At 42.1% G+C, this 14322-nt stretch overlaps 1 protein-coding gene across 1 annotated transcript in view; it reads right to left on the bottom strand.

Moving 5' to 3' along the window:
• Positions 1-4474: 4474 nt before the first annotated feature.
• LOC146809202 (venom serine protease inhibitor-like) overlaps positions 4475-14322 on the bottom strand; it is a 60118-nt gene continuing 50270 nt past the window's right edge. Inside the window, exon 4 of the mRNA XM_085616020.1 lies at positions 4475-6861. Within this exon, the coding sequence (XP_085472146.1) occupies positions 6512-6861 (350 nt within the window). The 3' untranslated portion in view covers positions 4475-6511. The remainder of the gene's footprint in view (positions 6862-14322) is intronic.

Genomic DNA, 14322 nt, shown 5'->3' with positions numbered 1-14322 from the left:
TCCTGTGAGTAGTGTACCAACTGTTAACCAAACATGACAAACGGAAGTGATGTAGAGTCCCTTCTGCTTCAAAATTAACTATTGACCACATATGCGAAGCAAAGGTACTATAAAGCCTTTGTTAATGTTCTTCCTTTTGTGTATTCCCAGAAACTGTAATGTGTATCAGGAGGGGTATGCTTGTTTATTGGGACTTCCAATCCCAGTAGCCTCTAGCAGCAGCCATCTTGGGAGAGGCTCTGGTGTAAGGAGACCACAAGCACATGGCATTGAGAACCCTCCTGCTGCCAGCGGCCACTCCTGGATTTTCACCGGTGCCACTGGGGGCTGCGGTCCTATGCTAAACCCTGGAAATTCCTCCAGCTGTGTTTATGCGAAGCAAAGGTACTATAAAGCCTTTGTTAATGTTCTTCCTTTTGTGTATTCCCAGAAACTGTAATGTGTACCAGGAGGGGTATGCTTGTTTATTGGGACTTCCAATCCCAGTAGCCTCTAGCAGCAGCCATCTTGGGAGAGGCTCTGGTGTAAGGAGACCACAAGCACCTGGCATTGAGAATCCTCCTGCTGCCAGCGGCCAATCCTGGATTTTCACCGGTGCCACTGGGGGCTGCGGTCCTATGCTAAACCCTGGAAATTCCTCCAGCTGTGTTTAGAGATTGGCCCAATCTCTTAAGAGAGATTTAGGTAGAACCATTATGAGTCAACTGCTAATGTCCAGACCACAAATGTTAACTGGGTGAAGTTATCCTCAGTTACAGAAGCCAACAATTATCAAATCCTCATGGCAATGAAGGAAGAGCTTGTGGTATGTACCAACGAATATGGTTGTCTTCTGAGAACAAATGTTGTTTAGAAAAGATGAATACAATAAACTAACCCTGCCCTTTGTTCATCACCTAAACGCTCATTCTTTCATATCAGCGCACTTCCTCCTGTTAAGACCCATCACAAGTTCCCTTGGCAGGCGATTAGTACATACTATGCATAAGCAGGAAAGGGAAGGGAGATCAAGTAAAAAATATTGTCTACTTTCTTTTACATAAATCCCTCCCAGCTGCTCCATCCCCCACACTGTTTCCCTTTCCTGGCAACTCCATAGTCTGTGCGATAATGGTATGTGGACTTGGTGGTGCCTGAAGGTGGACATCTGATTTGTTTTGTAAGACCAGAGGAACTTTACGAGCATTGTGACATGCCAGGGATTTATAGGTAAGTTAAATGTGGCAATTACAATTTGAACCAGTTCAATAATATTGTAGGGACCAAAGCACATGCACTGGGGCCTCGTTGGCATGGTCCAAGCAAAGAGTGTCCACAAATCAAAAGCAACAGTTAAAAAGGGTGCTCATGCAAAAGAAGGGCTTTTCTAATGGAGGTGAATCATTCTCTTGTACCACTAAAGCTGCCAGGCCCTGTATAAGGGGGTCACAACTCAGACAGGGACTTCTGGGACTCAGCTATGGTTGTTAGGGTCATTTTCCAATGGTGTCCTAGAGTCCACCCTACTATGAATTTGAAAGCAGGACAAAGTAAATCCTTTTCATATTTGACTCTTGGGGTTGCAAGGCTGAGCAGTAAAGGGCTTCTCAGGGAGACTGAAACAAGAGCAAGACAACAGTCCAACAATAGATAAAAAAACATATTATGGGGTGGGAGAAATATCATGGTGATTGGGGCTGTGCTGCCACCCTCCTGGGCAGAAGATATCCCCCCATATGGTGTTATACTTCTCCTACCGTGGTCAGACATCCTATTCTAAACCTTGCCAGGGGACTACTCCTCTCATACTGCCAGGGCCAGGCTCGGCTCCTGCCAGGGCCAGGCACGGTTGGTGCTCGGGCATTCCTCAGCATCTAATGCATCATCCTCACGTTCAGGCTACCCTCACCTGCCATACGTGCCCTCATGTTCAAACCCAGTAGGCAGCTACTGTCTGTGAAAGCTGTGGCACGCATCAACATGGATGGCGAACAACAGACCCCAACAGACTCCGCACCGGGCACTATTCTAAAGAAACTGACCACTCTCCGGCTTTCTGTGACTATTGTGAAAACCATGACGGCAAAAATAGCATTGGATATCTTCCTGATTTACTCTGAGCTCTCCTCCTTCCACACACACATGCAGCAGACACAGGACAGGCTGCAGCAGGTGAAGCATAAAATAGCGGCCTCCATACTGGGAGAAGGACCACTTGTTCCACCAGTGCAATGTTATGGAGGCGGAGGACTTTAACCACAGAGATAACCTCTGCTTCCCGAGGATACAGAGCTATTGGAAGGATCAGGCATGCTGCGGTTGATGACGTGCTTTACCCTGGAAATTGCCAAGCTCCAATTCGATTCCTCTCTGGAATTCCAAAGAGCCCAAAGACTCAGAACAAGCCGGCAACAGATTAACAACAGACCCCAGCAGGTTATAGCCTGCTTCCTGAGGCACCAGCAAATAATTCAGGAAGTCAAGCGCCATAGCCCACTCGACCACGGGGAGCTGGAAATCATCATCATTCAGGACTTTTATCAGGAGAGTTTGCAATGCAGGAAGAGATTCCCAACCCTTCAATCCTGTCTTAAGAAATTTGACCTGTGTTATGGGCAACTGGATCCTGCCACCACACTGGCCATCACGGTAAGACCCAAGAATCTTTTTATTTTTTTTATAAACTTTCTATTTTCAACAAAATAGAGTGATATCAGTCCAAATGGCAGGCCCACAGTAAGTGACTCCAACTTCAATACATCAACATAAGCCACAAGAATTTGATGACCCTGGACAGTTAGAAAGCTAGCTAGGTTCTCACGATGGCCCAGAGATGGATGTCTCCCCACCAGTGAGCCTCCAGTGACACAACATCTCAATTTCAAGATGGTTCCACCGCCTCCCAGTCAAACAAACAGTGATGTCTGGAAGAAATAATGTGACGATGGGTGTCTGGCGTAAAACTGAATCAGATGGGGAAATGCCCTAAACTGCAGGATAAATCACACTCACCCCTGAAGTCCCTGTAACAGTCTGACCTGCAATGGACTGTCCTGAAGAGATCGGATGCTTTGTATTTGAATAACCTGGACTCTTGGTTTACATCCTTTGCAATGTTGATTTGGGTACAAAGGTCTGATGGAGGAATTGCATGAATGCTGGAGTTGCAATGCTTGCTTTACCTGCTTCATGTTTATTACGGTCCACCATCTCCCCACTCCCCTACTGTTGGTTGTGACACAGGGTCTCCCTTGGGACTCATAGCTTTTAATATGGGCAAACCTTGGAGACACTACTGATATTGAGTGGGTTGCTCTCATTGTGGAGGCTGCATACTTAGGGAGCCAAGGTGTCAGCTCTATGTTACCATGCCTCCCTACATGCCCACCACATCTACTGACAAGTCCTTGAAGTTACTCTCCAAAGGCCTGCATATTTCTATGCTGCTGCCACCCTGCTCAGCCTTAGCCAACTAATTCCCAGTAGGTTCACTTTTCTTCAGGCTTTATCAGGGCGCCAAGCTGCCCTTCCCCCTTCTTGCCTCCTCCCTCTTTCCCCCCAGGTGAGCAGCTGCCACACCGCCAGTTACCTCTAAGGAGGCTCATGAGTGAACCATATGGTTGAGAGGACCATCTCGCACCCTGTCCCAGGGAGTGCTCTCACTTGACTTTGCCCGTGCTCAATGGTTAAATGCCCTATGTCATGCATAACCTTGAGATCCTCTTACTTAGTATGAATGGAATGACTCACATATGTGAGGCTGGGGGCATTCCCTGCAACATCCATGGCTTTATGACACTGACCCATATTTACGACAAATCATAAGTCTGAGGCAGTGCCAAAAACTTATTGTGTAAGGGAGGCACAACGAGGAGATATATCTTTATTTCTCTTCATTTTTCCTCTTTCTCTGTGTGCTACATTTGGCAGCACACAGAGAAAGAGGAAAAAGCCTCTTATGATAGTTTTTGTGCAGGAAGGGAAACCTTTCTGCACCAAAATAATCATCTCCTCCACACAGACACCCATGCACCATGGTGCAAAGGTGCCAGAGTTAGCCCATGGCAGCCCATTGAGCACCAGCGCAGGGGAAAAGGACAGGAATGCGCCATATCTAACATATACAGTGCATTCCTGTCCTTTTTATTTGTAATGGGGCAGTGCATCAGGAAAGACTGCTGCGTTGCCCTATGGCAAAGAACTCATAACTAACGCCCTGAATGTCATAAACACACTTTTCCAAACAACAGTAATAGTTAAACATGAACTCCAATCAGGAGAGTTGGGGTGTGTGTCATTGGTGCACTCAGTGCCCCTTTTCACTGCAACATATAGAAAATGTCGACACCAATTCTTTTTTTGCTGATGTAATGATATCCCTTGCATAATTCCTGACCTATTTCTCTGCCGGTTCTGGACAAACCATATTTTATTGATTGCTGCAAGAAGCTCATTTAAATCTGGGAAACATTACAACAAAAACATTTTATCCATCTTGATTAATATGCAATCTTTATTTATGTTAGTGCTTTGAAGCAGATCAAATGTTTACAAATTCTGATAAACCCATTCCATTTGAACATTCAAAAGTGGAATAATGTGGATTTTGGTATTCTCTTCTCATTAGGAGGGATTCGTGAGTGAACAGGATTGTTAAGTTTGTATGGTTACCTAGAGCTGGATGTACGACCTTACATTTTGTGAGTACCTATTTGCGATTTTTTGAGACTCGCAAGTAGAGATTCTCAAAATGAAGTGTACAATAGGGCCAGATGTACGACCATTTCATTTTGGGAGCCCCCAATTATGATTTTTGTGAATTACAATAAGGGACTCGCATAATAAAATGCACTAATGTGTCTCGGACACATTTTGAGATTCCCAATGGGGTCACAATTTACCTGCCTCATCAGTATTCATGAGGCAGGTCACAATTTGAGACCCATTAAGAATGGCATGTAGTTACAGGGATGGGGCAGCTGGGGTCAGCAGATCACCATGCCTGGGATTGATTTTTAAAGGAGCATTTTTTTTCAAATGCAGCCCGTTTTACTTAAATTAAAACGGGATGCATTTAAAAAATAAATAAATAGAAGCTAACTTTTCATTTTTTAAGAGTAGGCAGTGGTCTCTGGGACCACTGCTGGCTCTTCAAAAATGTTGGTGCCGATATTTACAAAGGGGGAAGGGGTGTCTTGGGGACCCCTTCCTGCTCACAAATGGGTTACCACCTCTTTCACTGAATCAGTAATACATGAATGTTTTGCGACCGCATTCCAGTCGCAAAACAATCATACTTGACCATGTGTCTGGCTATTAGGAGGGGATGCCTTTCATAGGCCCCACCCGAATACCAACTCACAAACCCTATTTTGCAAGTCAGTAATAGGTTACTGAATCGCAAAATACAGTTGGTACATGCTGACAGCCGATTTAGCGGCCGCAAACAGCCTGATTATCAGCTTTTGATCACTAAAAGCTGTTGTACATTTGGCCCCTAAAGTTAGTCTTGTAAATCTTGATGCCCCCTTTAGCTGGGTGTAGAGGCCATTACCAGTTTCTTGTCTGTAACTCATATTTGTCTACTGTTACCAATATTTCAGAAAGTTGATATGCAATTATTTTAAATATAATGCATTCACATAATTTAGCTGTACAATAAAATTGTTAGAATAGTGAATGGGATCGAGTTTGGAAGAACACATTGAAACGTAAACAACTTTAAAGATAATAATACACTTTTATCGGGGCTCAAACCAAATTGGGGGCAGGGAGAAATGTTGAGTCAAAGTTGGCATGGTTTTGGTTCACATTAATCGAACTGTCAGTATAAAAGGCAAATTCCATTCAAGTATCTTGATTAGAACAAATAGCAATTAAAACACTATTGGTGCAAACTATTAGCAGGGAACCACCTGCAGTACATCTGGATTGCTAGCAACAGTTCTTGGTGCCTGGAGATGATAGAGGGAGCAATCTCTATTCTGTTGAAATGTTTAAACATTGCTCATGGCCACCTATCCCAAGTTTGCACAGGAATCAGCATTGTGGGCAGTGTGGCTATTACCAGATGAGGTATTGTGAGCTTTTTCCTACAGTACCACAATTTTCCCATTACAGATTTCACCAAGAAAATCATAATACAATCTAACAAGGGAAAATAACAAGAATCCTGTCATAATCTCTGCTGTAAATACTGAGTTCCCATTGTATGGATATTGCATAGCAATTCTTAACCAGAAGGATTACACCACACTTTGTATTTCCAACACCCTTGCCTGTAACTCTGTGCACCCCGTTCAAAGGACTGACACTCATAATTTGGGCCAGACTCTGACGATTCCCAATATGGCGGTAGTGGTCGGACCAGCTCCAGGGAGTTATATGTGCAGAAGAAGCTGCTAGAGAGACTACATGAACGTGAAGCATAGAGCGCTAGATGTGCATATTGGCTTTGGCTTTCAGAAACATAAAAAATCTGGGGTAATGTGCTCCCTTCTTTCCCTAACCGAGCTCTCTGTAGGAATATTGTCTACTCACACTCACTTTGGGGAATACACTTGTCATTATGCAAGACAAATCCTTTCGCACAAACACACCCAGGAGCACATATCAAGGGGCAGGCAATGTGTTCTTGTTTGTAGTTCTTGCAGGTTCTCTGGCATTGCTTATTACAGCGACTGAAATAAGTATTTTCTGGACAGGATTCACAATCCTGTTCCAGGACACAGGTGTGAGAACCCTCATGTTCAAGAATGTAATTGTCATCACAGACACAGCCGGGGACGCACATCTTGTTACATGGCTTCATCTTATTTCGATGTTCACAGCTTTGTTGACATCCAGCCCCACAATCTGAAAAATGTTGGTGCTCAGGGCATTCTGTGGAAGAAGATAATAAACGTTATTGGAACACATATGAAAACATTGAAATCCATCAAGACAACAACAATTGCAACAACACAACCCTACTTGTGTTCTTCTGTAGACCTGGTGGGGTGTTTCAAAGTATTATTCCATGTTTTAAGCTGGCTCTTTCCATGAACTGAACATGGAAATAAATACATGTCTGGCAATGGGGACAAACTACTAGGGCCTGATTTAAAAAAAAAAAGAAACATTTACTGTGTGAGTTGTGTTTTTCTCTACTGTTGGTGTAACTGTCTCCAAAATATCCATAAATATTGCACATTCATAGCCAAAATATTTCTGAATGAATTCAAATTTCAAATCATAGAGACATTAGCAGCAACATCTCTTCCAAATTCAGGATTACTGGAATCCCATAAGAGCTCTTTATTCTTATGAGCATATGACATCATTAATAACAGTAAATGTAACACATATGGTACATTGATGTTAAATATTTTTGACCCAGCTTCCTAGATGCAACTGAAGAGAGAAATGCATCTTTCCACAGCCTTTCTTTGTACATGGACATCCACATCAAAATTGTCAAAATGTATGTTCTAATTTCAAACCATACAGTAGGCCGAAAGTAAAAGATTTTGCGATGGTAAACCCACTGAACTAACAAAATCACTTGGTTTTCGAGATTCATTTTTGTAATATACAAAAGCTACTTTACAATTTGCAAACCTAATCAGAATTATTATAATAATTGTTGTGTCACATTTCATAGCTATTAATTGTGCATATGGACATAGCTATTTGAATGTAATTGTGGTTATGTCTTGCATGCAATCCGTTAGGGGAGAACCATATGTGACCCTTAGTTTGATGCTCACTAGGGACCTCTAGCCGCAGATTGTGGTACTGCACCTAGTCAACTATGTTAGACCTTTAATGAATTTCCCTTCATTAGCTCCACATAGAGTACAACCTAATCCAGGATTAATATAATAATTATTTTGTCACATTTCAAAGCTACTAATTGTATATATTCAATTTACTGTGATACTGTCTTGCATGCAATGCATTATGGGTAGGGTAGATTTACCATATCTTCAAAGTTTATGATGCTCCCTAGGTTCCGCTCGGCACAGCTTGCAGTACTGCACCTACACATCTCACATTTATATTCAACCTGCTATAAATTTCCTTCATCAGCTCCACATAGAGCAAAACCTAATCTGGAATTAATATAATAATTGTTTTGTCACATTTCAAAGCTATAAATTGTATATGGAAAGAGCTATTTGAATGTACTTGCGGTACTGTCTTGCCTGCAATGCATTATGGGAGTACCATATGTGACCAAATGTTTGTGATGCTCACTAGGGACCTCTAGGAGCAGCTTACACTACAGGCAGTGCTGGTACCTTGCTCACTAGGGACCTCTAGGAGCAGCTTGCAGTACTGCATCTACGACATCTCACATTTATATTCAACCTGCTATAATTTATTCTTCACCAGCTCCACATAGAGTACAACGTAACCTAATCCGGAATTAATATTATTCTTTTGTCACCTTTCAAAGCTACTAATTGTATATATGGACAAAGCTATTTGAATGTACTTGTGGTACTGTCTTGCATGCTATGCATTATGGGTAGGGTGGATTTACCATATCTTCAAAGTTTATGATGCTCACTGGAGACCTCTAGGAGCAGCTTGAGGTGCTGCACCTAGACAAGCAGTGCTGGTGCCTTGCTCACTAAGGACCTCTAGGAACAGCTGGAGGTACTGCACCTAGACATACAATGCTGGTTCCTGGCTCACTATGCAATCATTTGCAATGCACTAGGTCTCACATTACTGAAAGTATGAGCTATTGGTGCTGCATTATTATCTGCAACACCAATACCTCAAACTATCATTAATGCGAGACCTATTGCATTGCAAATGCTTGTTTCTCTTTAGTATGGGATTGCATGTTACTTTTTCAGGACTCCATATAGCTAATCTAAGATCAAATTGAAGATGTGACTTACAAAGTTTTGCCTGAAACAATTAGGAGGATAAATGGGGCTGACTTCAAGTCTATTCTTCATGTATTATACAGACGAGAACTCTCACACAGGTAAAGTTGTCAAGCCATACCTAAATAGTGGGCGCTGAAACAAGCCACTGCTACTCCCTCTGTGCCATATTTCATGTATTTTGTGACAAAAAAAATTAATAAGATTTCAAATTCAGCATGTGAAATTGTTTGACACAATGTCATAAGTCTGAATATATTCAGTTAGGGTTGGGTGATTCCAGCATGCCACAGTAGGGGAAAAGCCCTGCCTGAGGACTCAGAAAAGCTCAGCACCATGATTGCAGCATTCTAGCACGACAGTGGTGAACAAACATACGTCTTTCTAGAACACAAGTCTTATCATATTCAAATTGAGACTGTAACAATGCAAAGTGAAAATGTTTCCTACGTTCCCAGCTATGTTGTGATAGTCACCCACCAAATCCTCCATGTAGGAGGCAACATTTGAAAAGGGAATACTGTATCCCCTATTAGAAGGTTCTGGTTCCTCGGGATGAAGTAAATTAGGCCTTCTAGATTATATTTTTGGTATGTATTGAATAGTAGTGTTCCCAATCCCAACCACCTTCTTTCCCAAACTATTAGTAATGTAGGATTGACTAGCCTGTTAACTAGAGAACTTAAGGCAAAGATTAGAGGCTTGTGCAGAAATAGGAAGATTCAGACGTGCTCAACCTTTTGATAAAATGGATTATTTCCTCCATGTCTGTTCGCCTCTTCTCTTGCTATTTTTTTCTTTTCTCTGGAGAACTGGAAATTAGGATGCCATGAGTCTTTTGTACAAAATAGAATAGTTTCTTAACTTCTAAAAAATAATCATCTTCAGAGAGAGAAAATGATAACAATAGATCCAAATGCATTAGCATAGCAAAACGCCTAACCTTAAAGTGTTTGATTCAGTTTTTTCTGTGAACAGGTCTCTTCAATTGCTTGTAGTGTTGTGTTTAAACAGTTTGGTGCCCTTGGTATGATTGTATTTATTTTTTACTAAACATCTCTTAATTGATGATGTTCTGGTACAGAGACAACACAAACGGCCATTACACCTGAAGTGCAACGAGGCAACAACATTCCATTACATTATGATGACAAACAGCACCAAAGACAGTGCAATCAGTTGCTTACATCACCTATAGTAGTAAGGGTAACAGGCAGTATAGGAAAAATGGGAGAATACCATTTCAGCATAGTTAGAACCTCCCCAACACCTTTAACAGAAACAGAACGAAAAAACAAAAACATGCTTGAAATAGAAATGTGTCATTCTAGGTGAAAACAACCATCTTTTACACTCAAATATTCCTAAAAGGCCCAAGTAGTAGAGCAAGGGGGAGGGGGATGTGGCCAGGGGTTTAGACTAGGAGTGAGAGCTCAGTTGAAGAGATGGATTGCTTTCAGTCTATGTGGAGTAAGGCAGGAGTATTCCAACAGGAGTATTCCGGATGATATTTATAATCTCATCCTTACACACAATTTTGACATTGCTTTCCTCACAGAAACTTGGTTAAACAGATCATCTCACCCTATCATAGACCTACTAGTTCCCCCTAGTCATAAGATTATTCAACTAGATATCCCCAAGCAATCTGGTGGGGGAAAAGCTTGCATATACCGCAACACTCTTGCAGTGTCGCAGGCAGAAACAATCATCCTGCCTGAATGTGAATATCTGAGCATCAACATCACTAGCAATAATATGCTCAGTTGTAAGCTACACGCCTTCTATCTCCCTCCTGGTTACAATCTGCTGTTCATCGAACAAAACATGGAGATCATCACAACCAATGATAACTCTCAAGTTTTCGAGATTTTCCTTTGAGACTTTAACCTACACTGGAATGACCTGAAGGACCAGGCAGTGAACAGCTTGAAGTCTTTTATATCAGACCATGAGCTCACCCAAATCTGCGACAGCCAGACTCACATCAAGGGCGAGACTTTGGATCTTATAATCTCAAAGACAGATAACATCACATTGGAATCCATTATCCCCTGTGATTGGACCAACCATTACTGAATCACCTCCCTAATCGAGCTAACGGTGGCTCAGATGGCCCAGAAGAGAGCACAACTGAAGAAAATACAACAATGGAAAATAAATCTACTAGACATAACCTCAATGATTTAGACAACCACTTTAAGATCACTTTGAACCCTCAGGTTGACATGGATGATATCCATGACCTCACAGACTTCTATCACACTACCATTTTGGAAGTTCTTGACTCGTTTGCCTCTTCAACTAAATAATATATCCACTAAAGTATCCAAGCCCTGGTTCAATGACAACTTGAACTTAGAAACACTTAAAGAGCTTGGATATCCTCTCTCTCCTTGACACTCCTAAAAAGCTTAAAATCAGCAAGGAACACATAAAACAGAAGAATAAGAAAATTGAAAGCTAACTTTTTAAAACTCAACTTGACCAAGCAAAAAACCGACCCCAAAAACTTTTTGAAATCATCAAACAACAATCAATCAATGTATCAGAGCCATCCCTCTCTCAAACTGTGAAGACCTGGCTGCATTCTTCCTGGAGAAAACTACAAATATCAAGAATGAACTTGAATCAGCAAAGGAACTACTCCTGGCTATCCCGTTCATCTTACCACACTCCACCCAGCCTGGTGAACAAATTTACTGAAACTATTTGAACGAAGGATGGGCATATCAGCAGTCGTATTGCAATGGTTTACCTCATTCCTCCACAACAGATCCCAAAGGGTCAAGATGAACCAATTCCTATTGAAGCCTTCCGCAGTCACACTGGGTGTTGCACAGGGATACACACTCTCTCACCTATTCTCTTCAATTTATTCTTGGAACACTAGCACGTTCCTTAAAATCTGCTAACATTCATTATCACATGTATGCTGCTGACACGCAATTGTATTTCAAAATCTCTTCCCCAGGTGACATTATATCCCTCAACTCTATTCTACAAATTGCTTATATTTGGTTCACTGACAATCATCTTATGCTCAATGCCGCGAAAACCGAATACCTATTCACATCTCCTCCTAACAACATTCCCAACATTGATCTCTGAATGAAACATCTTACCACACTCAACTATTCTTCACACATAATAGATGCTGTTAGATCCTTGGGAATTACATTAGTCAAACACATGAATATGCAGGATCACATCAGAATGAACACCAAAGGAGCAAATTATCAGATGAGCATACTATAGAAACATAAACATGTCCTCCCACAGGAGGAATTCAAGCGTGCGGTTCAAGCTCCTATGTTGCCCAGATTGGACTACGGTAGTGCCACTATATGTGGCCTACCTAGATACAAACTGGCCCCTCTGAGAGCCTCCCTCAATGCTGATTCCAGACTTGTCTCCGGTACAAAACAAAACAAACACATCTCCCCTGCCATTAAATCCCTGAACTGGCCCTCTTAACAGGCAAGACTTCAACTAAAGATTGCATGCATGACAATAACTAGAAAGATTGGGGGAATTGCAGACAATTGCAAAGTGCGAGATCCCTGCACACTGAAACCGCAGCACTTCCATAAAAAGAAAACTGGAAACAGAGCTTTCTCAAGTGTCGCACCAAAGATATGGAACTCTTTGCCTTTGAATGTTCGCCTAATTTCATCTACTGCCTCATAAAAAAAAGATGTAAAATCAATTCTGATGAACAAGTTTTTACACTAATCTATCTCTCTGTGCATATTTATTGTATACATACCTGTAACTCTTTTATGATGCCTGGCCTTTCCTTGATGACTATCTTTGAGAACAAGTGTATGAAGTTATGTATGCTCAAGGCTTTTTACTTCCCTTTATACATGTGATCATGTTAGATGTTCAATTATACTATTGGAAATCACTCTAATACCCACTAGGGTCATGTTTGCGCTATACAAAACTTTATAAATAAATAAATTCCAAATGGGAAAAGTATTGTATGTGGGTGCTGCCAAATGCGCGTGATCTTCCTCTCCGTGTTATTTTATGAAAACACCATTTTATATCAAAGACTTGCTACAGGCACATCAATCATTGGGATATAGGTCGAGAAGAAGGTTTCTTCCAATGTAGGGCTATCAGTTGCTTGGCAGCCCCAAATATGTTGGTGATTAAGTGCCATTCAGCATGCGTCATGGCCTGCATGTTTAGGGGTCAGATACCAGGAATGGTTGTTGGGTAGGAATCTAAAAGAGCGGAACGTATAGTTCCTCCTAATTTGGCCAAGAATGTCTTTCCAAAAGGTGGTGATGCTTGGGCAAGACGACCATATTGTGTAAATTGTCTCCTGGTACTGAATTGCAGAGCCAGCAAAGTGGAGCAGTTGAGAAAGATAGTGCGAAGCTGAGATATCAGTGAGTTAATACTTTGTATGCTCTCTTGTGCTAGGCTAAGCTTATAGAAATCCACAGGATGTCGCGCCAGAGTTGTTCCCATTGTTTTGTAGATAAGCCTTCCCCAATGTCTATGTACCTTTGTGATTGATAAGGATGTAGGCAGATAGGGGTGAATTGTAGGAGGGCCTGGTATGTGTGCAAGATGAGTCCACGGGTCTCATCAAATGACCAAACTAGGGTCTCAAAAGCTCTCAGTTGGCGAGTAGCCCCCTGTGCCTTGGGTAAGGAGAGAGCCCAGTTGCACTGTAAATGATATTGGGGTCTAGTGGACTCAGGGAGACATAACTCCTGTCAACACTGATGAAATGTCTTCAGGGAATCACCATCAAAGTCATCTCAAAGTGTGTGACAGTCCCCCTACCTTCTGTGACTATATGAGTGTGGCTGCAGAGTGGAAGTAAAGTCTGGATTATGTACCAGAGGGGTGATGGGCGAGTGGAAAGTGGTCAGGCCTCATTTCACTGCAGCTTTGTCCCATATTTCCAGGACCATTTTAGTAGGGATGGCAATATAGGGTCTTTATGGTCTTGTGTGTGTCTGGAGCCATGCTAAGTCCCAGAGGGGTCCACAAGCCACAGCCCGGTAGATATGAAACCAATGCTTATTGCTTTCTCATACAACCCACTCTGAGAAAAAGCAGAGGTGTGCTGTCCAGTAATATTTATGGAGATTAGGGCACCCCGGTCCTCCCTGTCCCAAGGGAGCATCAGCACTCTGTTTGAGAAGCAAGGGCGTCACCTCTCCCAAAGTAAGGAGCAAATATCCCCTTGAAGGCACAGTATCTCATCGAGGGGATCAGTGTAGGTAAACTATGAAAGAGGTAGAGTATTTTTGGAAGGAGAGACATCTTTACTGAACTTGAACAGCCCAGTGTGGGGGTTTCCAGCAGTGGAGGACCTCTAAGACAGATTTCTGGTCAGTTGGTCATTGTCTAGGTGGCCAATGTTTAGGTAAGCTGGAGGACCAGGTATTGAATGGATCAATGTGCTTATTGGATGGGTGTAATGTATAGAAGT

The sequence above is a fragment of the Triturus cristatus genome, chromosome 7 (assembly GCF_964204655.1).
Source record: "Triturus cristatus chromosome 7, aTriCri1.1, whole genome shotgun sequence".
In the NCBI taxonomy this organism is placed as follows: domain Eukaryota; kingdom Metazoa; phylum Chordata; class Amphibia; order Caudata; family Salamandridae; genus Triturus; species Triturus cristatus.
The sequence above is the reverse complement of the archived record's forward strand: the minus strand, read 5'-3'. Positions and strand labels throughout refer to the sequence as shown.